This window comes from Peromyscus maniculatus, chromosome 23 (assembly GCF_049852395.1).
Source record: "Peromyscus maniculatus bairdii isolate BWxNUB_F1_BW_parent chromosome 23, HU_Pman_BW_mat_3.1, whole genome shotgun sequence".
In the NCBI taxonomy this organism is placed as follows: Eukaryota; Metazoa; Chordata; class Mammalia; order Rodentia; family Cricetidae; genus Peromyscus; species Peromyscus maniculatus.
Window position 1 is genome coordinate 63,133,222 of NC_134874.1, and position 27,800 is coordinate 63,161,021.

A 27,800-nucleotide genomic window follows, 5' to 3' on the forward strand; every position below is an offset into this window, starting at 1 on the left:
TTGTCTAGTTCAAGAACCCTTTCAAATGGCCACAGAGAAGAGAGCCAAGGAGCAGCAGGAGACGGAAAAGAGAATGCCTTTAAAATGCAGCAGTTGGAGGAAGTCAGGCAGCAGGAAGAGGCACAGGAAGAGGAGGAGCTAGCCAGGCTAAGGAAAGAGCTGGCACACAAGGCAAATCCAATCTGCCTGGTCTCAGCAGTGGAGGTGAAGTCAAGTGAGCTGCTGGTGACAACTGTGCCCGTGTCTCCTCAGTTCTCCACCCAGTTCCAATAGGAGCTCTCTACATCACCCCAGGCATGGAGAGCCATTTCTCACACTCACCCACCCACGTGTGGCAGTGGACCTGACAACTGTGAATGCCAGTGTTCTTGAAGATACCATTCAGTTGAAACTAATGAGACACCACTCATACAGGCTTGAATCAGACTTCTCGAAGTTACCTCCTTTCAACATCAGTTGGTCGTTTACTATGGGTCTTACCTCTGGCTAGAATTTCAAGTGTTTGTTTTGGCACAGTCTATTTATTTTCCATTAATCTCCCCCACCCCTCTTTTATATGTATATTTTAAGCATAAAATAAAGGCAGTTAAATCCTGAAAAATAAAAGACAGGTTTCTCTGTATAGCCCTGACTGTCCTGCAACTCACGATGTAGACCAGACTGGCCTTTAATTCACATCCTCCTGCCTTAGATTCCCCAGTAGCTAGGGTGACATTGTGTGCTGTTAGTCAGGTGTGCCTGTCTGTATTGAACCAAGTGTTTTATTGGGTGGCCTGGGGATAGAATCCAGGACCTCAAACATGCCAGGCAAGTTCCCCACCACCGAGCTGCACCTGGGCCTCAAATGATCCATATTCTACCAAAAGATGGCTCCTTGTAATGTGGGGAAAGACCAGAAAACTGAAGCTTGTGTCTTGTCTGTCTTGAGCATGCCCATGGTGCTTGTGGGAACTGTTGCTGTGCCCCTGTCATGGGGTACTTCTTTCAGCCTTGTCCATCCTGCTCCTTCACAGCACAGGATCCCAGAGCTGATGTCATCCCTCAGCTGATGGACTTTTAGGCTTGTGGTGCTGAGTCACACTTCTGCAAAGTCAGAGGCCTCAAATGTCTGGAAGTGACCAAGAGGTAAATGTCACAGCCTCGTCAGCCCTCAGTCTCTCTTGTGACCATTCATTTTTGGTTTTGTAGCAAAAGTGGCCACATGCAGTATTTCTGCCCTGATATAAAACTTTATTTATAAAAGCAGGCAGAAAAGACTACCACACCCTCCTTCTGCTGGCCAGTTTCATGAACAAACTCCTCTTCATCCTTCAGAGCCCTCTTTTAGGATACCATTCCTTTTGTAGAGTGCTTGTCAACTCTGGAAGAGACACTCCTTCTGTGTTTCATTTTTTCTTAGGTTGCAGACCAGCTTCTGCTGGCCTGGAGCAAAGGCCTCATTTGTCTTCAATTGGTGCACAGTGATCTCAAGCACTTGACCCATATGGCATTTGTGTCTCTTTCTGCAAGATACCAGACAGGCTATTAGGAGCTTCAACCCATTCTTTGTCTTACAGCTTTCAGAAGTAAATGTATTTTATTAAAAATAGTTCTTTTCAGGGTTAGGGCATGGCTCAGGGTTGGAGCACCTTCCACCCCATCAAATAGACCTTCCCTCTCTCCTGCCCCAAACAGATTGATTTTCTGTGTTCATCTCATATATACACCATTATCCTCTTTGCCTCCCTCGCTCCCTTTAGGGTCCCCTCCTCCTGTCTCATAATCACTTTTCTAGATGTGCACACATGTGCATGTATGTGTGTGTGCATGAGTGCGTGCGTGCGTGCGTGCGTATGTGTGTGTGTGTGTGTGTGTGTGTGTGTGTGTGTGTGTGAGAGAGAGAGAGAGAGAGAGAGAGAGAGAGAGAGAGAGGGGAGGGCAACCCCTCGATGGCACAATTTATCACATCCTTTCACTGTCAACCTGACTGTGGTCACTTAATCCTTTACATGACAGATAATATATAATTTACTGTCTCTTGAAACTATGAGAAAAAAGGGAGTTCATAAAGATTTTAGTTACCAGTTTCAACTAGTCATGACAGGGTAAGGCTAGAGGTGATCTTCCTGAATCCTGAGTCAATCACAATATAATGGTAAACAGATCTAATAACACACCTACTTTATAACTAAGCAATCTCATGCTAGGTTGGAAAAAAAATCACAGACACTCTTGATCTTAACTCCCAGAACAATCTCCTCATACCACATTTAATCCATGATATAATTTCATAAACGAATACACAGATGCCAAGTTCTCCTTTCACAACCTACTTCCTGTTACCCCACATCATAAGCCCCTCAGAGAACACCAGGAGTCCGAGTTCATATGCAAAAGCACAGAACCTTAATGCAAGATCCAGCTTGGGCTCTCCATCCATTCTTACACAGCAGTTGGATCAGGGAGAGCATCGAGCTCATTTGAGGCAGGGTTTTTAAGGAGCAAAGGATGGGGGTCAGGGGATTCAGATGTGAGTTGGACTCCTGATTGGGCAGGAGTGAGGTAACAGAAGTTTTGTCAAACAGTGGCTGGTACTGGCTGCAAGGAAACTGGCAAGCTATATACAAATTATATAAGCTATCCTTAATGTTCTAGAGCACTTAGTACTTGTTTGTCTCAATTCTGATTGATCTCCTACAGTGTACAGTTTGTGGCTTTTCCTGGTTATTGTAATGGTGAGGCCTAGTTCTAATATTGTTAGTTTGCTGCCTCTCATGCCTGCACTAATGTTGAGTCAGGCCTCTTTGCTTCTCTATAAAGAAGGGTACATTCAGAACTTCCCTTGTCTAGCAGCACTAACAGACTTCCACAGCAGCAGCAAAGGTCTGAAGGAGTTGCATGTGTTTACAGAGAAGCTGTCAGGAGGTGTTTAGAAAGGCATTTAGGAATCACCATACAGATGCTTCATCATCAAAGGAGCGTTGGAAGAAGTTGACAGCTCTAATGTTTGTCTGGTTCTTCAGCTTCCTACCCTAAGATTGAACTAACAGCTCCTCCCCAGCCTCCTCACTTCTTGGCAAAATAAAACCCTTTGGATAGAAGGTATTGACTTATTACAATATGGTGTCTTTCCTTCCCTTATTTAGTTTCTACTCATAACCACAACCTTAACCGTGCAATCCAGCTCCACTTCAGGGGAATGAGGAAATTACAAACCCAAAGAAGAGCAGCAGGACTCAAGGACTATAAGATATGAATAGCAGAAGGATGGGTGCATGGGTGCCACAGATGGATGGGTGCCCTCTGAGCTGCAGATGGGAGGGCCTGGTGTTTAAAGTGTGTGCCATTCAGAACGATCACAGCTGTCCCATATTTGGCAGTGGTGAGCTTCTTGCTGAACTTGCTCTTCTGAGAGCCAAGTTGCTCATGGCTTCAACAATGTTCAAGTCTTCTTTAGCATTCCCAAGGACCATGTGTTTGCCATGAAAATACTAAGTCTCTGCAGTGCAGATGAAAACTGGAAATTGCTTTGGTTCATCATTTGCCATGGACAAAATACTAGGACCTGAAAATTCAGGATGATGTTCTCATCCTTAAATTTCACCCCATATATAAATGGACTTAATATGAGTGACTGTGGCACATAATGTCACCACCCAAACATAGGAATACTGAAATAATTCAGTGAAAGGAGAAACACTCATAACCAAATACTTCCTCTTAAATGCTCAGAGCAGCGAAGTTTTATTCTACATTGGGAACTTTGCAAATAGCTAGAAGACTCAGCTGAAGTGTTGGTATCTATACCAAGGTTAAAGACCACTGTGGACTTGACCATAAAGCTGGTGGCCACAGGGCACAGTGCAATCTGCAAATGCTCTTTAAAAAAGTTAACAGAGAGGCATCATCTACAACTGATAGAAACTGATGCAAACTCACAGCCAGATACTCAGAGGAGTTTAGGGAATCCTGCAGACGAGGAGGAGAAAGGATTGTAGGAGCCACAGAAGACTCACAGAATCAACTAACCTGGGCTCATAGCAAATCAGAGAGACTAAATCAACAACCAGGGAGCCTGCGTGGGACTGACTTAGATACTCTGCATATAAGTTACAGTTGTGTAGCTTGGTCCTCTTGTGGGACTCCTAACAATGGCAACAGAGGCTGTCTCTGACTCTTTTGCAGGATTTTGGGACCCTACTCCTCATACTGGGTTGCCTTGTCCAGCCTTTATACATGGGATGTACTTAGTCATACTGCAACTTGATATTCGATGTTTTGTTGATATCATGAGAGACCTGCCCTTTCCTAAACAGAAATGAAGGAGGAATGGAATGGGGGTGGGAATGGGCGGGGTATAGGGGAGGGACTGGAAGGAGAGGAAACTGCAATTGGGGTGTAAAATAAACAAATAAATTTATTAATTGATTGACTGGTTTTTTGAGACAGGGTTTCTCTGTGTAGCTTTTGGAGCCTGTTCTGGAACTCACTTTGTAGACCAGACTGGTCTCAAACTCACAGAGATTCACCTGCCTCTGCCTCCCTAGTGCTGGAATTAAAGGCCTGCACCACCACTGCCTGGCTATAAATTTAATTTTTTAAAAGATATTTTATGATTATTGTGTGAATCTCTTTCTCCCTCCCCCCATTGTGTGTGTGTGTGTGTGTGTGAACACAAGTGTGGATACAGAGGACAACTTTGGGGAGTGGGCTCTGGGGATCTACCATGTGGGCTCTGAGGCTCTAACTCAGGGCATCAGGCTGAGTGACAAGTGCCTTTACATACTGAGCCATCTCACAGGTCCAACAACTTCTTAAGCCATGGTTTCCAGGCCTCTCTCCAAATATAGTCTTAGAAATTGGGAGAGGGGACACACAGTTCAGTCCATACCATATTGTCACCAGTTCCTCAGCACAGTTCTCTGGTCAAATTGCATAAAAATACTAATGGCAAAAAAAAAAATGCCTTTGTGTCTTTTACCTATAACCCCCTTTAAGGCTAAAGGTTAATTGATTATTTTTAAAATGAAAAGTTGAACTAGCTGAGTGAATCCCACTGATAGTGCCTTTTGCTCTAAGAGCTTCAAGCCAAGTTGCTGACTGAAGGCCTGTGCGCACAGGGTCGGGAGGTAGGCAGGTGGTAGAGCACTCATATAACAGGCCCGAGCTGCTGGGCCTGCCGTCCTGGGAGCTTGCTCCACACCGACTTTTTCTGTGTTGCTTTTGCTTTGCAACCTTTTGACAAACCACAGCAGCCAAGGCTAATACCTGCCCAGTCCTCTGACTAGAAGAGTACATCTCTAGGGGTGGTTCCCGGGACCCAACAGCAGTCACGGGGGACTTTTGGATGCTGGTAGTGCCTTCTTTTCCAGTCTGAATACTCTTTATACAGTATGTGTCCAGCTAGAGGAAACTCAACGCCTGCACTTGTAACCAGACCATTTTTCTATAAACACACCGTATTTCAATGAGAAGTTTAAATAACCCAAGAGTGTTGGCATACTCCTGTAATACGAGCATATGAAGCAGGGCTGCTAAGTAGAAAGCCTATCTAGGCAACTTAGCATGACAGTTTTTTATTAATAAATTATTAAAAATAAATTAATTAAAAGTTTAAAGGGTGAGGTTGATGGAGAGACAGCTCAGCAGGCAGGGCACCTGCTGTGTGTTGGAATCCCCAGAAGCCACTTTGAAGCCAGAGGAAGGTGTAAGATCCTCACAGGACAATGAGGCACAGGTGGACCACACGGGCAGACAGCAGGACCGAAATCAGTCCAGCTGTCGATCTCTACATATCCAATTAGTTCTTGGTTTCCCAGGCTATCCCACGTGCATTCAGTCCTCAAGTCCCTGCCCAGCAAGTTTCTTGCTCACAAGATGCTGGTTTTAAAGGGAGCTGTGCCATAGAGCACTCACATGATGCAGAGTGCCTGGCGGCTTCTTTTTAAATCTCCATGGCCAATCAGCAACACGCAGGCAGGCCTTTGAAAGATTCCCAGTGCCTTGTTTGAATTCCAGGGGGAGCAAAGCAAATCAGGAGCATGGATGCAGCAGACAAAGCTGGAAAGCTGGCTTGAGCACCAGCCGACCTCGGGAAAACCAGGGTCCAGGGAGATGCAGTTCCCAGGGACCCAGTAGCTGCCCCACTGCTGAAGGAGATTCCGGAGGTCTTATTGGACCCACTCAGCAGGCACCAGTATGTAAGGGGCCGCTTTCTGATAAAGGAGGATTGGAAATGTTTTGAGATCTCAGACCCAGACACAAAGGAGTCGTTCGCAGCCAAGATCATGCCGAAGTCTTTTCTCTGGCCCTCCCAGAAGGAGAAGCTGTCCACAGAGATTTCCATTCACTGCAGCCTTGCACATCAACACGTCGTAGGCTTCCACAGCGTTTTCAAGAACAGCAAATTTATGTTGTGATTTTGGAGCTCTGTCAGGAGAGGGTGAGTGTTTCTGCTGTGGGGCTGGGGTGCCTACACTAGGAATTTGCTGGCAAAGGGGTACTGAGGCCTTGGAGCAGCCTTGGGTTTCAAGCAATTATGGAAAGGCTTCTCGTGAGGGTGCTGAGTGGGGTTGAGAAAAGACTCTGGGTAAGGGCAAGCATTAACAGGAGAGGGTCCTGTGAATGATAATGACCAGTGTACTGGCAGAATAATTCAGAGTCTGCCAAGACCTCCCTTTAATCCCCAGAGCTTAGTCCTGGTCCCATCCAGCTGGCCTGCTACGCCCACAGCTGTTACACCTGTGTAGCTGTAGCAAAGCATGCTGCTGCGTTGGGGCCCGGCAGCTGAAGGGTTAAGGTTGGAGCTTCCTGGAGCAGGGCCTCAGGCAGTTCCCCTGCAATCAGGGCAAAAAGACTCTGCCTCCACAGGCATTTCAATTATGGTTTCATTTGAGAGATCTCTTGTCAGAGACAACCCCGTTTCAGGGACTGTGCAGGGAAACCGCTTCTGATCAGGGGGAATCCCCTATCTACGATGAAGTGGGTCAGGAGGAAGGAGAAGAGGAAGAGCATATGCTGCTCACTGCCTCTGCTCCTCCTCTGCAGTATAGCACTAGGATTGTAGAAGAAAATAATGATGACTGGGGTCTTGATGATCAACAAGCAGAGCAGGAATGGGAAGATGATTATCGGGATCACACTCATAATCCCCGCTCTCTCAAAGTGATCGGCGCTGCAGCCAGTAAGTGACCTGTGCCAAAGCCAAGAAAACATTCTCCTTTGCCACCTGTTGGCTTTCAGGGAGCTATGGCAGAGGCACGTAGGACGGGGGACGCCTCTTTTGGGATCTTTCCTGTTACAGAATCATGGGAGGATGAGGGTCCTGTATGGGAGCCCCTCTCATTAAAGGTGTTAAAAGAATTGCAATCTGCAGTGAAAAGTGTTGGGGTTTCTGCTCCCTACACACTACAAATAGTGGATGTGGTTGCCAGCTCTTGGTTAACACCCTATGACTGGATGCAAACCGCAAAAGCCACTCTCAGCCCCGGGGATTATATCCTCTGGAGGACTGAGTATGAAGACAAGAGTAAAGAAGCTGTGGTACAATCCCTCAGAAAACGTGGCCCTAAGCCCACTATGTCAATGCTTATGAGGACGGAGGATTTCGCCACCCCACAATCTCAAACTAAGATACCTAGAGATATCTTACAATTAATAACAACCAACGCTGTACAATCATGGCGTAAGATTCCTCCTCAGGGAACCAAAGGAGGAGCATTGGCTAGCATTAGGCAAGGTACTGAGGAGCCTTATCCAGAATATATAGCTAGACTTGAGGAAGCTGTTTCTAGAATGCTCCCTCCCTCTGAGGGAACGGATATTCTTTTAAAACAGTTAGCTTGGGGAAATGCCAATGCTCTCTGTCAGGATCTGATTAGGCCAATCAGAAAAACAGGAACCCTGCAAGATTATATTAAAGCATGCCAAGATGCCTCACCGGTTGTAGTTCAAGGAATGGCCTACGCCGTAGCAATGAAAGGACAGAAATTTAGTGCCTATATAAAACAGACATATGGGAATGGCAAGAAGGCCACCCAATCTCCTACTTGTTTTCAATGTGGAAAAGAAGGACATATGCAAAAAGATTGCAGGCAGGGAAACAGAGCAGGACCCAAAAAGGGGGTTCCTGGCCTATGCCCTCGCTGCAAAAAAGGTAGACATTGGAGAAATGAGTGCAAATCAAAGTTTCATAAGGATGGAACTCCCCTAGGTAGGGGAGGTTCCGATGATGATCAAGAAGAGACAAAAAACTAGGTCAGGGATTCCCTCCTAACCTCGCACCAAAGGGAGAGGAGAATAGTCAGCAAGCACCTTCTTCAGGGTTAAACCCTGACGCTCCAGAATTTACTATCCATGATTTGCCTAGAGCAACCCCAGAGAGTGCCGGCTTAGACCTTGCTAGCACTAAGGATATGATATTATCCAAATGGGATGGAGTGACATTGGTCCCCACTAATGTGAAGGGTATTCTGTTGCCACAAACTGTGGGGCTAGTCATTGGACGAAGTTCCAATTATCAAAAGAACTTTGAGGTCCTTCCTGGAGTTATTGATGCAGATACAGAAAATACAATCAAGGTTATGGTGAAACCTTTAGCTGAAACTATACAAATTCATAAAGGACAGAGGCTAGCTCAATTGATTCTTTTACCTTTTGTTAAGTTACCCAATCCTGTTATTAAAGGTGCTCGAGGGCAAGGGCAGTTTGGATCCACTGAAGGTGCATTCATGATACAGGATCTCGGGGAGAGACCCTTTAAATGTATTATGATCAATGGATGAAAGTTTCGGGGTCTGATGGATACAGGTGCGGACAGGACCTGTATAGCTGCCTCAGATTGGCCCAATAGCTGGCCCGTCCATAAGACTGGATCCTCTTTGCTAGGATCAGGCTCTGCTTCAGGGGTCATGCAAAGCACTGCATTGTTGAAATGGAAAAGTGAAGGCAAGGAAGGACTAATATAGCCTTATGTACTTCCCTCTCTCCCATTTACCTTATGGGGAAGAGACATGCTAGACTCCATGGACATAAAATTGGTAACATCAGATCAGATTAGTGATCAAAATTTTTCATAGGGGCCACTGCAGAACATCTATATGCAGATAAAATAGAGTGGCTTACTCAAGAGCCTGTATGGGTGAGTCAGTGGCCCCTAACAACAGAAAAAATACAGGCTCTAGAACAGCTGGTGCAAGAACAATTACAAAAAGGACACATAATAGAGTCCAATAGTCCATGGAACACGCCTGTTTTTGTTATTAAAAAGAAATCAGGAAAATGGAGACTGTTGCAGGATCTTAGAGCAATTAATGCAGTCATGAAAGACATGGGACCTTTACAGCCTGGTCTGCCCTCACCTGTGGCTGTGCCACAAGGATGGCATATTATTGTCATAGATTTACAGGATTGCTTTTTTACCATTAAACTTAACCCCTCAGATAGTGAATATTTTGCCTTTAGTGTTCCCTCAGAGAATTTTAAACAACCTTTTAGGAGATATCAATGGGTAACTTTGCCCCAAGGAATGAAAAATTCACCCACATTGTGTCAGAAATTTGTAGACTTGGCTTTACAAAAAATAAGACACGAACATCGTGATTTGTATCTTATTCATTATATGGATGACATACTTTTGGCTCATAAAGATAAAACCCAGCTGGAAAAAATATTAGAGGAAACTATAGAGGCACTGACTATATATGGTCTAGTAATAGCCCCTGATAAGGTGCAAAGAGATAGGCCTTTGAATTATTTGGGTCAAATTATTAAAGAAGGTTATATTATTTCTCAAAAGGTTTCCATTAGAAGAGATAAATTAAAGACTTTAAATGATTTTCAGAAACTATTAGGTGATGTTAATTGGCTTAGACCTTATTTGAAAATTACCACTGGCATGTTAAGTCCGTTATACTCCATTCTGCATGGCAATTCAGATCCAAAATCTAAACGGGAATTGACAAAGGAAGCTATTGAGGCTTTACAATTAGTGGAACAAGCCTTAACTGAAGCTAAAGTCAAACAAATAAATTATGAAAAACCTTGGTCTTTACTAATTTTTGCAACCTCCTACACACCTACTGCCTGTCTTTGGCAGGATGGGGTGTTGGAATGGCTGCATTTACCACACACTCAAGCAAAAATGTTAGCTGATTATCCATATTTGTGTTCCCTGTTAATTTGCAAAGGCCGCAATCGATCTAGGGAATTGTTTGGAAGAGAACCTCAGAAGCTCATTATCCCTTATAATAAGGCACAATTAGAAAATTTATATCAATTTAATGAAGATTGGATATTGGCATTACAACATTATACAGGACAAATATTGTATCATTACCCTAGACATCCTATAATAGAATTTGCAAGGCATGTGGAACTGATATTTCCTGTCTGGTTCTCTCACAGCCCCCTAGATCATGCTGTAAATATTTTTACAGATGGCTCTTCCACAGGAAGAGCTGCGGTTTTCACCAAGACACATGGGCTGTGGGTAGAGGAAGGAGAGAAGACTTCTGCACAACAAGCAGAAATAAGAGCTGCTATTTTAGCTTTTGAGAAGTTTCCTCAAGAGCTTAACCTTTTTACAGATTCAAAATATGTAGCTAATTTGTTTCCAGCATTAGAAACTGCCTTTTTATCCGGGAAGTCCCCTATTTTACCATTTTTGCAAAAATTGCAGAATTTGGTACACAATAGATCACAAAAATTTTATGTGGGACACATAAGGGGACATAGCAAATTACCTGGCCCACTGGCTCAAGGAAATGCTATGGCAGATCTACTAACACAGAATTCTTTAGGAGCTCAACAGAGTCATGCAATGCATCATCAGAATGCATCATCAGAATGCATCTGCTTTGAAGAAAATGTTCTCTATAACAAGGGAACAAGTAGGACAAATAGTGAGGGAATGTACACATTGCCCTCCTATTCATCACCCACCAAAAATGGGTGTAAACCCTAGAGGTTTAAAACCAAATGTCATTTGGCAAAAGGATGTGACTCATATCTCCTCCTTTGGTAGGATGGGATATGTCCATGTTACAGTGGACACTTATTCTCACTTAACTTTTGCCTCAGCCCGAACTGGGGAAGCAGTCAAAGATGTGGTTCAACATCTCACGCAATGCTTTCAGATTATGGGCCTTCCATCACAAATAAAGACAGATAATGGGCCGGCATACACTTCAAAAGCATTTGAACAATTTAGTAATCAATGGGGAATCACGCATATTACTGGAATACCCTATAACCCACAGGGACAAGCTATTATAGAAAGGACTCATCAAAATCTAAAGCTGCAAATAGAAAGGTTGCAAGCCTCTAATTCATATTTTACTCCTCATCATGTTTTATCTCATGCCTTGTTTGTCCTCAACCATCTAAATACTAATGACAAAGGATTTACTGCGGCCCTGATCCATTCGGACCGTGAGTTTCATAAAACTCCACTGCCACAAGTGTATTGGAAGGATTTATTGTCTGGCACATGGAAGGGACCGGATGTTCTCATAACCGCGGGACAAGGGTATGCTTGTGTTTTTCCACAGGATGCCGATTCCCCCATCTGGATCCCGGATCGCCTTATCCGACCTGCAAAGGGAGAAAAGAAGGCGCAAGCGCCGCTGGAGGAAGCAACAGAAGAAGCTGGTGACGGAAATGAAGAAGATGAAACTCGGCGGCGAGAAAATGAAAGTGACTTGGTCGCAGATTCCGCTTCTGACTCAGAACGCAAAGACGCTCTTAATAGAGCAGGGAAAACCCCTCACCGCTTCATTTTACTTTATTGCCTTTTTGTCTTTGATCTCTGCTCCACTCCCGGTAGCTCAGGGAGTTTCCTAATCCCCCTATTATTCAGCCAGTAGGATGGCTTGATCGGGAACCCATTAAAATGTTAACAAATGACTCAGTCAGGCTAGGCGGAGCTCAAGATTCTGACGCCAGAAGCAGCTCCTCCTCTTTAATAAATTTTGAGGGCAGAGCAGATTCACTACCAATCTGCATGACACTGCAAGGGAAAGTGCCTTACGGCTGCTTTCTGACATCTTATAGAACCTTCCTGACTGACGGCCCAGACAAGGAGAGTTCTGGTAGGCGATGGGTTCGGGAGCTACGGATACAAACTTTAGGAGACAGACTGTATAGAGATAATTTTACTCAAGTTAATACTATTCCTATAACTCCTTGCATTCAAAAATATAGAGACAAGGATCAATTTTGGGATTCTTCCTTGTCCAAGTTTCCAGCTTGGTTGACTTGTGGCTTTCCTAATGCTGCTGCGTGGTATGAACCACGGGGGTCGTTGGATGTGCTTCAAGTTTGGGACTACTCTAATTCTAATGACAAAGGAGAGACTTATAAAAATTACTTGAATACTCATAAAGAGAAATTTCATGAGTATGTCTTTGAGGGACATGGAGAGCCCCTTAGGAGATGGTTCTCTCCAGGACTTGTCGAACCTACATGGTTTGCAAAACAAGGCAACATCACTAGAAAACATTCTGATTTATTTAGGCTTGTTACAGCTGCCAATATGATGCTAGAGAAAAAGCCTAACCATACTCAACCAGAGGCCATTGGTCTTCGAGCCTGCGTATCCTACCCTAATGCTTTACTCTTGGCACAATCTTCCTTTGTTAATATTTCACGAGATGGTAATTCATTTCAGATAATTTGTAGTTCTTGTAAATTAACAAATTGTATCACTTCCTCGGAGCCAAAAGATTTGGGAACTGTGATTATAGTTCGGCGACCTCCTTTTGTCATGTTGCCTGTGGACTAGGTCCTGAGCCTTGGTATGATAATTCAGCTCTTCAAGTTTTAAATGCCTTAAAAGATTTAATTCGGCCAAAGAGGTTTGTTGCTACACTAATTTTGGGCATTACTGTTTTAATCTCTATTATAACTACCTTTGCTGTAGGAACTACAGCTCTAGTTCAAGAAATTCATACTGCTCATTATGTGAATACTCTTAATAAAAATATTACTATGGCTCTGCTCGAGCAGGAGGCTATAGATAAAAAATTAATGTTTTAGAAAAAGTGGTTTTGGCCTTAGAACAAGATATTTCTAACCTTAAGACCACAATGTTTGCTCGCTGCCATGGTAATTTTAAATCCATCTTTGTTACTCCATTACCTTATAATAATTCTCAGCCTTGGGACAAGGTGAAAGCTCATTTACAAGGTGTCTGGCAAGATACAGATATCACCCATGATTTAGATGCACTTCAGAAAGATATCTCTGCTATGAGTCAGGCTCACTTACAAATAGGGGGTTTACAGGATTTAGCATCAGAAATAGAAAAAGGAATCAAAGATTTAAATCCTATGGATTGGATTCAATATTTTATAGTCATAGGAGTGCTTATTTTACTGGTGGTGCTTGTCATTTTTCTCTTTCCCTGTCTCATTAAGTGTCTTTATACTTCTGTAAAAACAGTGCAACAGGACGTGTTCGAGCTTCATTTTAAAAATAGAAAAGGAGGAACTGCTACGCCCACAGCTGTTACACCTGTGTAGCTGTAGCAAAGCATGCCACTGCGTTGGGGCCGGCAGCTGAAGGGTTGAGGTTGGAGCTTCCTGGAGCGGGGCCTCAGGCAGTTCCCCCACAATCAGTGGTCGTCATGCAGCCTAAGGATCCCAGGGCGACAGTCCTTGTTGGCACTAATCATGCTTTTTCTCTGTATGTCTTATCTGTGTCGGGGGGCGTTGGTGGACAGCCCCTAGGTGGACCCCTGAGAGTGGAAATTACCTAGAGCCGCTCCCATATACGGGAAGCTATGATGAAGTTGGGAATAGATGGGTGAATCATGAAGGAAAGAAACAACTTTGGAGTGATTTCCCTTTTATGGAAAGGCTAGCCAGGACTAGAAAGCCTTGGTGCATTTATAGTAAGGAAGAAAGACAGCAGATCATAGAAAATATGAAGCCAGCCCTAAGGTATTGGTATAGAAGGGTCTATGACAACTGGAAGGATAAGTGGATATATAGGAGTGAGGAAGAAATAAATGAAATTATACAAAAATATATAGAGGGTGAGTTAAACCTTGGCTGGTAAAAGATTAAGTTCCCACAGATGTGGTCTCTGGTGCGAGACAGATTTCACAAAATTCTGAGATCATGCCCTTAAGCAACAACCGCAATGAACTCCAAGCTGTGGAAGTGATACACAGAAATAGATACTGATGTACTTTGTTATTGTTTCTTGCACTACACAGAAATAGATACTGATGTACTTTGTTATTGTTTTTTGCTGATTCTTAGTAATTGTAAAAGTTAAAGGCCTGATGTAATCCCCTGCCGAGTTCCTTGATTGTAAAAATATATAAGCATTGATTTTGCAGAAGTAAATTTGCAGCAGCACATCAACACATTGTGTGTCTGTCTGTCATTTGCTTGCCAATTCCTGACTTCTCCTTGAGCCTTCTCCCTGGTTCTCCCGCAGTCGTGGTCTCCCTCTGGGTGGTCTGCGGCACTGGCCACCCTTTTCCTTGTGCTTCAGTAACTTCTTCCTTCTTCCTCAGTCCCTCCCAGAGCTGCACAAAAGGAGGAAAGCTCTCTTTTGTTATACACTTATGAAGTTATGAGAAAAGACCTACTTTGTCAGAAGTTATGACTGAAATGGACTTAACAGATATCTACAGAACATTCCACCCTAACACAAAAGAATATACCTTCTTCTCAGCACCCCATGGATCCTTCTCTAAAATTGACCACATGCTGAATCACAAAGCAAATCCCAACACATAAAAAAACAAAACAAAACAACACAACAACAACAACAAAACTGGAATAACCTCTTGCATTTTACCAGACCACCATGGCTTAAAGTTAGATTTCAACAACAACAAAATTTACAGAAAGCTTACAATCTCATGGAAAATGAATAATGCCCAAACAAATCACCAATGGGTCAAGGAAGAAATGAAGAAATTAAAGATTTTTCTAGAATTCAATGAAAATGAATGTACAACATACCCAAACCTATGGGACACTATGAAAGCAGTGCTAAGAGGAAAATTCATAGCACTAAATACCGACATAAAGAAGATGGAGAAATCTCACACTAGTGACTTAACAACACACTTAAAAGCTCTAGAACTAAAAGAAGCAAACTCACCCAGGAGGAATAGATGCCAGGAAATAATCAAATTGAGGGATGAAATCAATGAAAAAGAAACAAAGAGAACAATAAAAGAATCAATGAAACAAAGAGATGGTTCTTTGAAAAAAAATCAAGATAGACAAGCCCTTATTCAAATTAACCAAAAGGCAGAGACAAAGCATTCAAAATAACAAAATCAGAAATGAAAAGGGAGACATAACAACAGACAATGAGGAAATCCAGAGAATCATCAGGTCATACTTTAAAAACCTGTGCTCCACAAAACTGGAAAATCTAAAAGAAATGGGCAATTACTGAATAAGTGCCACATAACAAAGTTAAATCAAAACCAGGTAAACTATTTAAATAGACCAACAACCCCTAAGAAAATAGAAGCAGTCATTAAACGTCTCCCTCCAAAAGCCCAGGACCAGATGGTTTCAGTGCAGAATTCTACCAGATTTTCAAAGAAGAGCTAATTCCAATACTCTTCAAATTGTTCCATACAACATAAGCAGAAGGAACATTACCAAACTCTTTTTATGAGGCTACAGTTACCCTGATACCCAAACCACACAAAGATGCAAGAAAGAGAATTACAGACCAATCTCCCTAATGAACATTGATACAAAAATACTCAATAAAATACTGGCAAACTGAATCCATGAACACATAAAAAAAATGTCCACCATGACCAACTAGGCTTCATCTCAGGGATACAAGGGTGGTTCAACAAACAAAAATCTGTCAATGTAATACACCATATAAACAAACTGAAAGAAAAAAAAAACCTATATGGTCATCTCATTAAATGCTGAAAAAGCCTTTGACAAAATCCAACACCTCTTCATGATAAAGGTTCTAGAGAGATCAGAAATACAAGGAACATACCTAAATATAATAAAGGTAAGTTACAGCAAGCTGACAGCCAACATCAAATTAAATGGAGGTAAACTCAAAGCGATTCCATTAAAATCAGGAAGAAGACAAGGCTGTCCACTCTCACCATATTTATTCAATATAGTACATGAAGTTCTAGTTAGAGCAATAAGACAACAAAAGGAGACCAAGGGGATACAAACTGAAAGGAAGAAGACAAACTTTCCCTATTTGCAGACAATATGATAGTATACGTAAGTGGCCCCAAAAATTCTACCAGGGAACTCCTACAGCTGATAAACTCTTTTAATAATGTGGCAGGATACAAGATTAACTAAAAAAAAATCAGTAGCCCTCATATATACATATGATAAAAGGGCTGAGAAATAAATCAGAGAAACATCACCCTTTACAATAGCCACAAATAATACAAAATTCCTTGAGGTAACTCTAATTAAGCAAGTAAAAGACCTGTATGATAAGAACATTATGTCTCTGGAAAAGAAATCAAAGCAGATATCAGAAAATCAAAGATCTCCCAGGCTCATGGATAGGTAGAATTAACATGCTAAAAATGGCAATCTTACCGAAAGTAATCAATAGATTCAATGTAATCCCCATCAAAATCCCAACACAATTCTTCACAGACTTGGAAATAACAATACATAATTCATATGGAAAAACAAAAAAAAACCCAGGCTGAGGAGATGGCTCAGAGGTTACGAGCACTGGATGTTCTTCCAGATGTCCTGAGTTCTATATTTTAGAATGACTTAGAGGCTGTGGTTCAGCTAATTGAAATTTGGATGGCTATGAGGGTAAAGTCCTTGAATCCAGGAGTTACTCAGTCCACTATGCTTGATGTCTCAGCCCATCAGCAGTATAGTCTGGAATCCCAAAGCAGTTGGCTCCAATGCCAGTGAAGGAATGGACTTGCTAGCAAGGTGAGAGCAAGCAGCTAAAGAGCAAAAGGCCCTTCTTCCATTTCTTTATATGGGATTCTAGCACAAGGCCTGGCTGAGATTACAGGTGGGGTTGTTTGGCTCAAAACATCTGAGTTAAAGGCATTTCTTTCCCCATCAATATCAAGATTAAAGGAATTCTTCATACTGCAAAAATAGGATTACATGGATCTTCTCTTTTCTAATTAACAAAAATACTTCACAGACATGCCCTTCCACTTTTGGGTGTTAGTTAATTCCAGATGTAATAAATTTGACAAACAAAAATTGCTATCAAAATTGCACCCTTGTCAACTTGACACAAAATTATATCTTTTTATGACATGATTAATTTCCAAATATAAAACAATAACAAGGTCATAACAATGCTTAAACATGATATAATTATTCCAAGTACAATGCAACCACATTTTGTATTAGACCAGCTCAAAAGTATGCCTAATATTATCTAACTATTATGTACAACTGCAAACCCTTTATAAAGTTAGAATAAGTGGCAATGTACCTTGAGGTACATGAATTTAGTATCTCAAATTTAAATATGATAATATTCTCCCTTTTTAGAATGAATGTTTTTATCTATTTGTTTATTTTTGTTTTTACATCCTAACCAAAATTCCCCTCCATCCTCTCTTCCCAGTCCCTCCCCCAACCTCCACTCTTCCTGCTCCCCATCCATTCCTCCTTCTCTTTTTTCTCTTCAGAAATGGGCAGGCCTCCTGCGCATATCTGCCTGTCATGTTGTATCATGTTGTGGTAAGATGAGGCATGACTTCTTACATTGAGACTGGATGGAGCAATTCAGTAGGAGGAATGGGTCCCAGAAGCAGGCATTAGAGACAAGTCCTGCTCCCACTGTTAGGAGTCTCACTGTAAAATACATGCAGAGGACACAGGTCAGTCCCATGCATGCTCCCTGGTTGGTGGTTCAGTCTCGGAGTCACTATTAGCCTAGATTATTTAGTTCTGTCGGATGCTTGTGGGGCCCCTGACCCCATAGCTTCTACAAATATTTAATTGTTGATTTATTATTTTTTGTACATTGGTGTTTTGTCTTCATGTATGTCTGTGTGAGGGTGTCATAACCCCTGGAACTGAGGTTGCAAAAATTTGTGAGCTGCATGCAATCTTTTTCATTTTTTAAAAATTTTTTCATATGATGAGTGTATGGAAATCTTCCTACTGGTGTTTAAATAATAATAATAATCCATTTACTTATTTGGGGAAGGAGAAATACATACATGCATACAATAGAGAGAGAATGAACATACAATACACGCCATGCCATTTTGTCATTCTGTTCATATGGAGGTCAATGAACTAATTCGGATGATTCAGCTCTTTTCTTCCACCCAACTATCCATCTCATTGGCCCTTCCCTGGTACTTTTCATGATTGACTCATGGCTTTCTGCCTTAGAGGGTTTCCTTGTGGTTCTGAAACTTAGAGAATATTTTAATATTAAGGGCATTGTGAAAAATTTGTGCAGAATTTTGTTTCAAATGAATGATACTCTCAATAAGAGCTCACCCTAAGACTAAAAATTCTTGGTGGGAGGAGGTTTGCTATGTGTCTAGCTTGCAGAAACTGCTGGTCTAGAGTAATTCACGGGGAAAGGCAAAAGTGAAGTTACTCTGCTATGCAGGTAGGAGAGTTCACTGGAAACCACCAGTGAATATTAAAAAATCACCAAGGAAGCTTCCAGAATGAGTCAATGAAATGGCATGTTCTTCTTGGCATTGTGAGCATTTGAGAGTCTGTCCTGTGTTCCTAGTGCACTTCTCAGGTCTAAGATCATCAATAGTGCTCTGGAGACCCCTGTGGACAGTTCAGGTTTCAGCATTTAACCAGTTACAGCCATCACCACATACTTAACCAAATACAACATTCTTACAAGGGTCAAATTTTCCAAGCACTTCATAAGTTAAATATCCTTCATGGTTACTGCTCATTTTAGAATACCAAAGTATCAAAGACTTAGTGAAAAACATTCCAGTTAGATGAATTACCTTATATATTTCAATCACTAAATACTTTTAAAACGAATATTACTGAAAAGTTGATGCAAAATGACATGCACAGAACATGATATGAACACAGTCATTAATTATACTGAGACCTTTGGCTTTATTTCATACTTGATGGCACTCAGAATATGCCATCTCAAAACATGGGGCTTGACATAGGAAGTTGAGTGGATGAATGAATGTGAGGAGGGACTCAGATCTTCCCGCTGAAACCGCTCATAAAACCTAGGAAGGACTTCCTGACAATTTCCTGAAGCAGGTCAGAAGCACCACATGTCCCTCCATGGAGGAAGGTTCAGCCGCATATCTGCAAACTGATAAAGGCACACAGAGAGGATGTGATCCAAAAGCCCTCACTATTTGTCATTCATCTGCTTGACTCCTATTGCTTTAATTTTGACACACGTTTCATAACATTCCACTTTCCATCAACTCAGGAATAAACTCTCAGGTCTACTCATGCTCTAAAAGGCACAGTGCTGGCCCTGAGCCATGGTGCATGCCCAGGACTCAATGCCATGCCACATGGTTGAAATGACTGGACTCACCAGGAGGTGAATATCAAAGAAGACCCCCAAGGTGTGAAGGGTAGGGTTTTTGGGAAATATGTGGGATACATAAAGGCATCATTCTGTGGGAAGGAAGGAACTCTGGTGGATATGAAGGCTATAGCCCACCCTAGGGATCAGGACCATAATAAAATCTAGAGTAAGGGCCCATCAGTTCTGGGGCCATGTGCTCTTCTGTCCATATACATTGTAGAATTTGGGGAGGGAAGCCAGATTTGAGACCAGATGAGTGTTTGAAAGGCTTCCTTTCTTGGGTAGACTTGTCCTGGTCTCTAGCTACGTGCAGTGTCTGTAATTTCTCTTGAGATCATCACCACAGCAAGACTGATGACCTTTTACCATCTCCATGGGCTCCGTGGGTCACTCTGACTTGTACCTGGGATATTACACCACTTCTAAACTAAGGAGTGTTCTGAGGCTGCTGGGTGTCACTTGGGACAGTTTTTGGCAGGAGTCTGTGAAGCTTGTGGTGACTACCCTTTGGTAGAGGCATGGGGACTCTTGGGGATGGACTACTCCTGTTTGCTTGCTCATCCTATTGAGACTTGAGGCACTAGTGAGACGTTGATGTCCTTGACTTTGTTCTTGGCTTTCAGGCTGGAAGGCTGGCTAGGGCTGGCATAGACCAGGCAATGTGCCCTTTTCTAAGACATGCAGGAATGTACGGGGTAACAGCTGCTCTTATACCCTCATACACATCATCAGTTTGAGTGAGAGTTACCTCTTTCCATCCTTCCCCTGATAGCTGGAAGCTCATTATGTTGGGTCTAAGAGGGACCTCTCTAAATGAGCCTGGTGCCTGGTTGGGTACACAGAGGTCCAGGATTCATGGTTAGATACTCCCCAGGGCATATGAGAGTGAGGTGGGGATGAATGGCAGCTGATGATGCTGTGTTCACCTTCTCCCATCTCCCTTGCTCACTCAGTGGCTGGGCATCAATACTATATGATTTTATGGTTAAATAATTTGATACTGATTAAGTGAAGTCCAAAATGTTGCTATTAATGTACATTTAAAATACCTGACTTTATATGTAAATTAGCATATTCACTTAGTATTACATGAAAATATGCACATTTGAGCATTACTTCTTAAGCAAAAGATAGTCTATATAATGACAATTAATTCTGAATGAACACAATCTTTAAAAAATAATTTCAGGTCTAAGCATTTGTTGGGGGTGCTTGATCCTTAGGAAGAGTTGTGCTGTGAAAGTTTGTACTAGGTGAGTGTTCATGCTTTTCCCTTGTTAATTTCTGTTTTGTTCTGGAGTCTCTATCAAGGAACCTAAGATAGGTTGAACCAAAAGATTGGTAGAACCAAATGATACCATTCTCCATTTTAAAAAAAGTGCTCTCCTCTACAAAATATCTTCTATTAGCACACCAAAATACTGTTTCATTATGCCTTCTAATGTTATCTTGCAGGTTTGTTAATTTGAATGTAAGAAGCTCCCATAAGCTCACAGGGAGAGGCACCATTAGGAGGTGTGGCTTTGTTGGAGAGAGTGTGGCCTTGTTGGAGGGTGTATGTCACTGTGGGGGAGGGAGTTGTTGAGATCTCTTATGCGCACGCCATGCCTAGTGTCTCAGAGCACTTTTTGTTTCCTGTGGGATCAAGATGGAGCTCCTTCTCCAGGAACATGTCTGCCTACATGCCTCCATGTCCTGCCAATAATGGACTACACCTCTGAAGCTGTAAGCCTCCTGATTCAATGTTTTCTTTATAATTGTTGCTGTGGTCATTGTGTCCCTTCACAGCAATAGAAAGCCTAACAAAGACAGTATGTATCCAACATAATCACAGAGAACAATGGACTCAAAAAAGAATTTTACTTTTGGAACACCCTTTGGGCATGGATCTCTTACATAAACCAGCTCAGATGCAGAATCCCTTGTAACGGTTTGTACATTTAGGTGTATTTGTTACAAATGCTTTTAGACCTGTATCCTCTATGTAGACATACATCACTGCAGAGCAAGCCCAGGTCAATCAATTCACCTTGCTAAGTGGAAATCTGGGACAGCCATGTGTCATGCAGTGGGGAAGACTGAGTAGCAGCGTGCAGAGTCAGAAATATTTTTCTCTTTGTGTTCTGCCTTTTTGCCTCCTATTACCTCAGATGTGATCTTTCACCCATTTAACTAGAACTTTCCCAACACATGCAGACAGCGCACCCCCACCATCTCCTTCCCATGCTACTCACCCTAGTTACCTCTGTGTCTCCAAAGCCTCGTGTAATAAATGTTTCCTAAGCCTACACAGAACCATAAACGAGTACATTTAGAAATTAACCACTCGACTTCTATCAACTAGAAGATGCTTTAGATAGAGACAGTAGTGGCCACTACCATCATGGAGAATGATACCTCATGATGTATATATATCGAACACTGCATTATTCAGGGGAGAAAAAATTAAATACAGAAAAAATTAAAATATAGGATTAATATTAAACTACTGAAATGATATGCAGGTATAGAAAAAAGCATTGAAGGAAGTTTTGATATTCATTTCTAGATACTGATAGCAAAGTTTATTTCTCATATTTCTACTTTTTGAAAGTTACATGTTACATATTTTCTAATAAGGCAAATACAGTGCCTCAGTTGTGAATTAAAAAATGATGCCTTTCCAAAAAAAAAAATATAACAGGCACTCAGATTTGAGTCATCGAAGAGCCAACACAGCAATCCGGGCACTTGGAAAGTTCTGCTGCCTCCTTGGCTGGTGTCTGGGAGTTGGGATTTCAGTTTATCTTTATATTTATATACACATGTATATGCAGTTAGATATGGTTCTACACAATATGTATACCATATAGATACTTATAAATCATGAACATAACTCTACTCATAGCTATGCATACCATACACATGCATGCCAATACAACAAAGTTGTTTCTTTTTGATTTTTGTTATGCCAATTTATTGTACATTTAATTCAATTTCAAAGTATATTTGTGTGTGCGTGTGTGTGTGCACATGCAATTGTGTAGATAAACACATGATCCTAAATGTATGAATTTGGGCACATATTTGTGTGTGTTGTATGGAAACAAGCATATGTGTATTGTGGCACAACATGATGGTGCCCTCATCCTTTACGATGGACTAGTTGCATTATTACAGTGAGGTGGGGCATGCTTGATCATGCTTCATTCTGTGCATGGTTACAAATACTAGCCATCATTTAAGAGAATTGGTTTAAAATTATTATTGGCTAAGATAAGAAAAAAACTGGATCAAATTTCAAGCAGAGGATAACTCAATGAATTAAATAGAAAAAAAAGGTATTTTAAGATGTAATATGTTTATAAAAATTTAAAGGCTTAAGTATGTCATGAAAGATTGAATACATTCTGTATTCAACCCGGGGTAGTAGTTTAAGATATAAAAATATGGAACATTAAAGCTAAATTAGATTTGAATATAAATAAAGTTTATATGGGGTCTAAGATAAAATGGTTTAAGGTATGGAAATATAAACAGAATATTTAGGAAAAAAAGGAAATATATGAAAGGCAACTTCACTTAGATAAAGATTCTTTTTTTTTCTTTCTTCTTTTTCTTTTTTTTTTTTTTTTTGATTTTTCGAGACAGGGTTTCTCTATGTAGCTTAGGGCCTTTTCCTGGAACTCACTTGGTAGTCAAGGCTGGCCTCGAACTCACAGAGATCCACCTGCATCTGCCTCCCGAGTTCTGGGATTAAAGGCTTGGGCCAACTCTGCCCGGCCCACTTAGATAAAGTTTATAATGAAGCAGAAAGCTAGCTTTATGACTTTAGAAGGAGGATCTACCTAAAGGCTTCCATTGTGACCACAGAGATTCATGGAAATGGCACCTTGGTTTCAAGTCACTTTTGGGTGAGGTATGAAGCAGGGATGAAATAGCTATACCATGTGACATCAGCACATAGACATTCTACTGTCTCCTGGAGAGCCCTGGCATCCATGTGATGTCACCAGTGTTGTGGCAACACCAACTGTCATTGGGGCATTTGTGCAGTGTCTCGTGTTTCACCTACAGACATGCTGACTAGACTGAACAGGATTCTTAAGAGACAGGATGGCGAGCACAGGGAGATCAGAGGGAGGCAGAAGGAAGATGGCCTTCAGTCTCCATGTCACACACCAAGAAACAAATGGTTCTGGGGAAAGCACAGTGAGTCCTGGGAAAGGGAATGGGAGCTTCCTGAAGAGGAAGGCTTCAGCTGATCCTTCCAGGAGTGGGGCTCAGGAGGGGAGAGTTTCTGAGAAGCAATGGGCCTATCCTGGTCCTCTGAGTTCTTCAAGAGCAGACCCAGAGTTGAGGATTTTCCATGGTGAGTTTGGCAGAGAGCCAGGAATGGTCAAGGCTGCAGCTGCTCTGTTGAGGGCCATCTGCTTTCACTCTGAGTGGGAAGGAAGCACAGAGGGACTAAAGAGGTTTCAGTTCCAGCCCTGCACTTCACCCACACTGGATTTCTTTTGGTGTGTGTCACTAATAGCAGGGAGAGTAAAGTCCCCTGGCCAGATCTAGAGAGTCTCACATTTTAAAGAACAACCACTAGCAGGGCAGGAGCCACCAAGCATTGCTGCATGTCAGTGACCCCTAAGGTTTCTGAGTTCCTGCCCTCTCACTAGCCAGTCCTCTTTCCTCTACCTGTAGTGCAGGACTGGGACATGACTCTTCCTGTAAGTATTTGTTCTTGGTGACTGAAAGCTCACCTGGGGATGCACAGTCCTTAGGTATTTTCAGTCATACCTTTCAATGGCTGATAACACCTCTGCTAACATCATGATGGTTGGAATGTATTTTGCTGGAGGTTTTGGCAAAAGCTGCATCATTTCCTATGTGACTCATCATTGTTCCAACAAAACCCACATAATCCTTCACCATTCCCATACATTGTAACTGCCCAGTGGATCTTCTCTAATGTGCTTATTCACTTCATGGAACTGATCTTCCTTCCCCATTGTCCTTAGCTAATTTCTTAGCATCCTTAGTTTCTCATCTTATTAGCTGGCGATCATCAGGATGAACAGCCATTCCTGGGTGGTGTGTGGAAAGTGAGTCTTGCTCTCCACACATGATGAACTATTGAATTAGAATGAACTAGATTCTAATGAATCTGAGAGATCTCGGGATTGGAAGGAGGAGGTGCTGAAGGCCTTCCCCTGTGTCTCAGGAGAGGTTCCTGGGAAGGGCAGCTTGGCTATTGGTGAATTTGGGAAGAGCTTTTTATCAGATAGGCGATGACCATTGGCAGTGGCCCTAACAGTCCATTCTCTGGAAATTCTATTGTACCCTGGAGAGCCTGTGGCATTTTCTGTGAAATCACCAGTGTTGTGGCAATGCCAGCTGCCATTGAGGCATTCACTAAGTGCTAATAGAGTTCACCAATTGACATATTGACATGACTGGTCACACTGATTGGCAGAGAAAGCCCTAGTTTCCTAAGAAGGAGGTGAGGCTAGAAATGAACCTTCTAGTAATGGGGACCCGTAGCTGTGATCATGAAGCAATGGGCCTATGCTGCTTGTCTAGGTTCCTAAAGAGCAGATCAAAGGTGGAGGATTCCTGATGGTTAGTTGGCAGAGGGCCAGGATTGGTCAAGGCTGCAGCTGCTGTGCAGGGACTTCCTTCAGTTCATTCTGCATGGCAAAAAAAATGCAATAGGAGGCCCAGAACCACTAATGCGGTATCAGAATGGGATGTTGTTGCACTTTATATCTGATATATATATAGAAAGGAGGGAAACTTTCCATCCATGTACCCAGGTCTGAAACATTCAGTTCGTTTTAGTCATGGACACAGGTTATCACGGCTGGGAGGTGAAAATCACTAGGCTGGACTTTTTTTGCATCACATCAGGTATGAGATGACAATTTCAAAACAACATGGCCGGCCTTGCTTAGGTCTTTCAGACCCAGGGGGGGCTTCAGTAAGGCCAGAGGCATATATCTAGCCATAAGGACTGGAGACATACACATGGCTTATGAGGCCCAGCTTAAGGAGAGATGTTCTGATCTTTAAGGGCTTCACTGGGTTCCATGCTTTTCCTCTTCCTCGGGCCTCCTCTTGGGACACCACATGATCTTCTTAGCTTATGCCATTTATCTGTACAAATTCACATGTATTTGTGTACCTACAGGGACTGCTAGGAAGGCATCATCTACACCCTTCTTCCTCACTGAGCAGGAGCAGCAGCTGAACCAGGTGGAAAAACTGAAACTTCAGCTACAGATGATGACCAATGACAGGAATGAACTGCGTGATTTCCTGGCCCATTACAACAATGAGTTGAACAACAGGTATTCATCATGCCCTGTTTTCTGGTGAATGTCTTGACCCAGCTGTGTCAATTCCAGCAGTCCTTGGGTCACTGGAAGCTGCACCTGCAGGGCGGCCTGCACAAACAAATTTTCCTGAATGCATCTGAGAGGCAGAACTGAAGCCTGTAGGAGTGAGATGGGACACAGGCTGTTCTGATTCCTCCTAATGAAACCCACAGCCTGTGGACTGAATCACAGTCCACAGAGAGGGGCAGTAGGGTGTAAGATCACAACATGCATTTCAAGAGACCTTGACAGTGTTGGCTTGTAGGAGATGCTGGGTGCTCTGAGTTTAACCTGAGTCTCTGTATTTGACAAGATATTTTTGCTTGTTGCTCTGGGAGTAGCTTGAAGGGCCTGGTGGTTCTACTTGGTCCTTCTGTGTGTGACTGGAAGGCCTCGTGTCCATCTCTGCTCCTCTCTGGTCTTGTTCCTTATACTGTGAGACAATGCCACCTATCTACATTTCTTGTCATCCTAATTGTGTGTGGGTTTGTGTGTGTGTGTGTGTGTGTGTGTGTGTGTGTGTGTGTGTGTGTGTGTGTGTGAATTGCTCTCTAAGGGGCCCAAACATCACAATCATGGCAGTGGCAGGTTTTGCCCTTTTCAGTTACCTCTCCCTTGATTAACCATTAGATTACATTCCTAAATTTAGTCCCCCATTTCATTCCCTTTTGTGGACACTGACTCATTCTTGAAACTAAACACCAAAGTCCAACAATCAAAATTCATTACCCGCCTACACTTGTCAACCTGTCCAATCAGATCTCAGCAACTCACCCTAGCACAGACTCAAACTTTGTATTTCAAATCCCACTGCTGAAAAAAGCCTGCTGCGTGTTGTCTGCCTTTGCCTGACTCAGAGGCAGGCTCCCAATGCCATGCTTGCCCTGCGGGGAAATGCATCTCTTTGTGCTGACGATTTGGTGTCTCAGTGTGTTCTGTACTGTCTCTGAGAGGCTCCCTTACAGTGTGTGTGTGTGTGTGTGTGTGTGTGTGTGTGTGTGTGTGTGTGTGTGTTGTCTGCATGTGTTTTGTGTGCATGTGTGTGTCCCTTCAGATCGTGTGAGTTGGAGGTTGATAGTAGGCCTGAGGATTTGCCTGTTTCAAAGATTTCAGGTGATATAAGTGCTGAGACCAGGGAGCTCCACTTTGAGCATCACGGTTCTCAGTCTTTGTGCTCACCCAGGTGCCTCGTTGGAATACCCTTGGGAGTTTTATAAAGCCATCCTCATGGAGTGTCTACTCAAGCCAATACTGATTATGAGTTCTGGATATCCTTGTAAGGAAAAACCATTTCTATTTTAACATCAGTGGAAATGTCATCACAGATTTCATGTAGGCCCACACCTGTGGACCTACATAGAGAGCTAGTCTACTCTTCCAGGCCTACTGAGGGAGCTCATGTAGGTCTGTCTCCCTCCCTGTTGACACCCAGCCTTTTCTGGCCCTTAGTCAGGGTAGGAAGTCTATTACACATCAGGAGTTCCCAGTACATAGGATTCAGTGTGTGAAATCCAGTGGGCTAGGGTAGTGCAAAATACATCCTTAATTCATGGGGTCCCTGAGGCCTGTGTTCACAGGGTTCTTTGCTCCTGGGGCTATGCCCTACCACAGGCTGAATTCTGATCATGAGATGCAGAACACAGAGCATAAGATGGATATGGCAGATGTGATGAAATTACCCAAGGAAATTAGTGAGGCCTTGTACAAGTGTACAGAGCTGAGTGAGAAGACCAAAATCTACCGGTGAGTGCCTGTCTGGGTGGACTCCAGAACTTGGTAAGGACTGCTTTTTGCTGTCTGAAGTTTCTCCAGTCCTGCCTGACCTGCTGTCAGGAGGAATCTGTCCCACCTGCCTCCTGCAGCCAAATGACCCAAATAAACACACAGAGGAACACATTACTTACAAACTGTATGGCCAATGGCTAAAATTTTCAGGCTAGCTAGCTCTTTCATCTT

The 27,800-nt window shown here is 42.6% G+C and overlaps 2 protein-coding genes across 2 annotated transcripts in view; one reads left to right on the forward strand and one right to left on the reverse strand.

Annotated features, from left to right (window-relative positions):
* The window catches only part of LOC121826500 (vomeronasal type-2 receptor 116-like), a 182,257-nt gene that overhangs the window by 101,124 nt on the left and 53,333 nt on the right, over nt 1-27,800 (reverse strand). The window lies entirely within an intron of this gene.
* LOC121825461 (disks large homolog 5-like) lies at nt 11,787-27,737 on the forward strand. The gene is made up of 3 exons (XM_076560918.1): nt 11,787-12,068; nt 25,658-25,817; nt 27,456-27,737. Exons 1-3 carry the CDS (start codon nt 11,870-11,872, stop codon nt 27,589-27,591), a joined length of 495 nt encoding a protein of 164 aa, XP_076417033.1. The 5' UTR covers nt 11,787-11,869; the 3' UTR covers nt 27,592-27,737.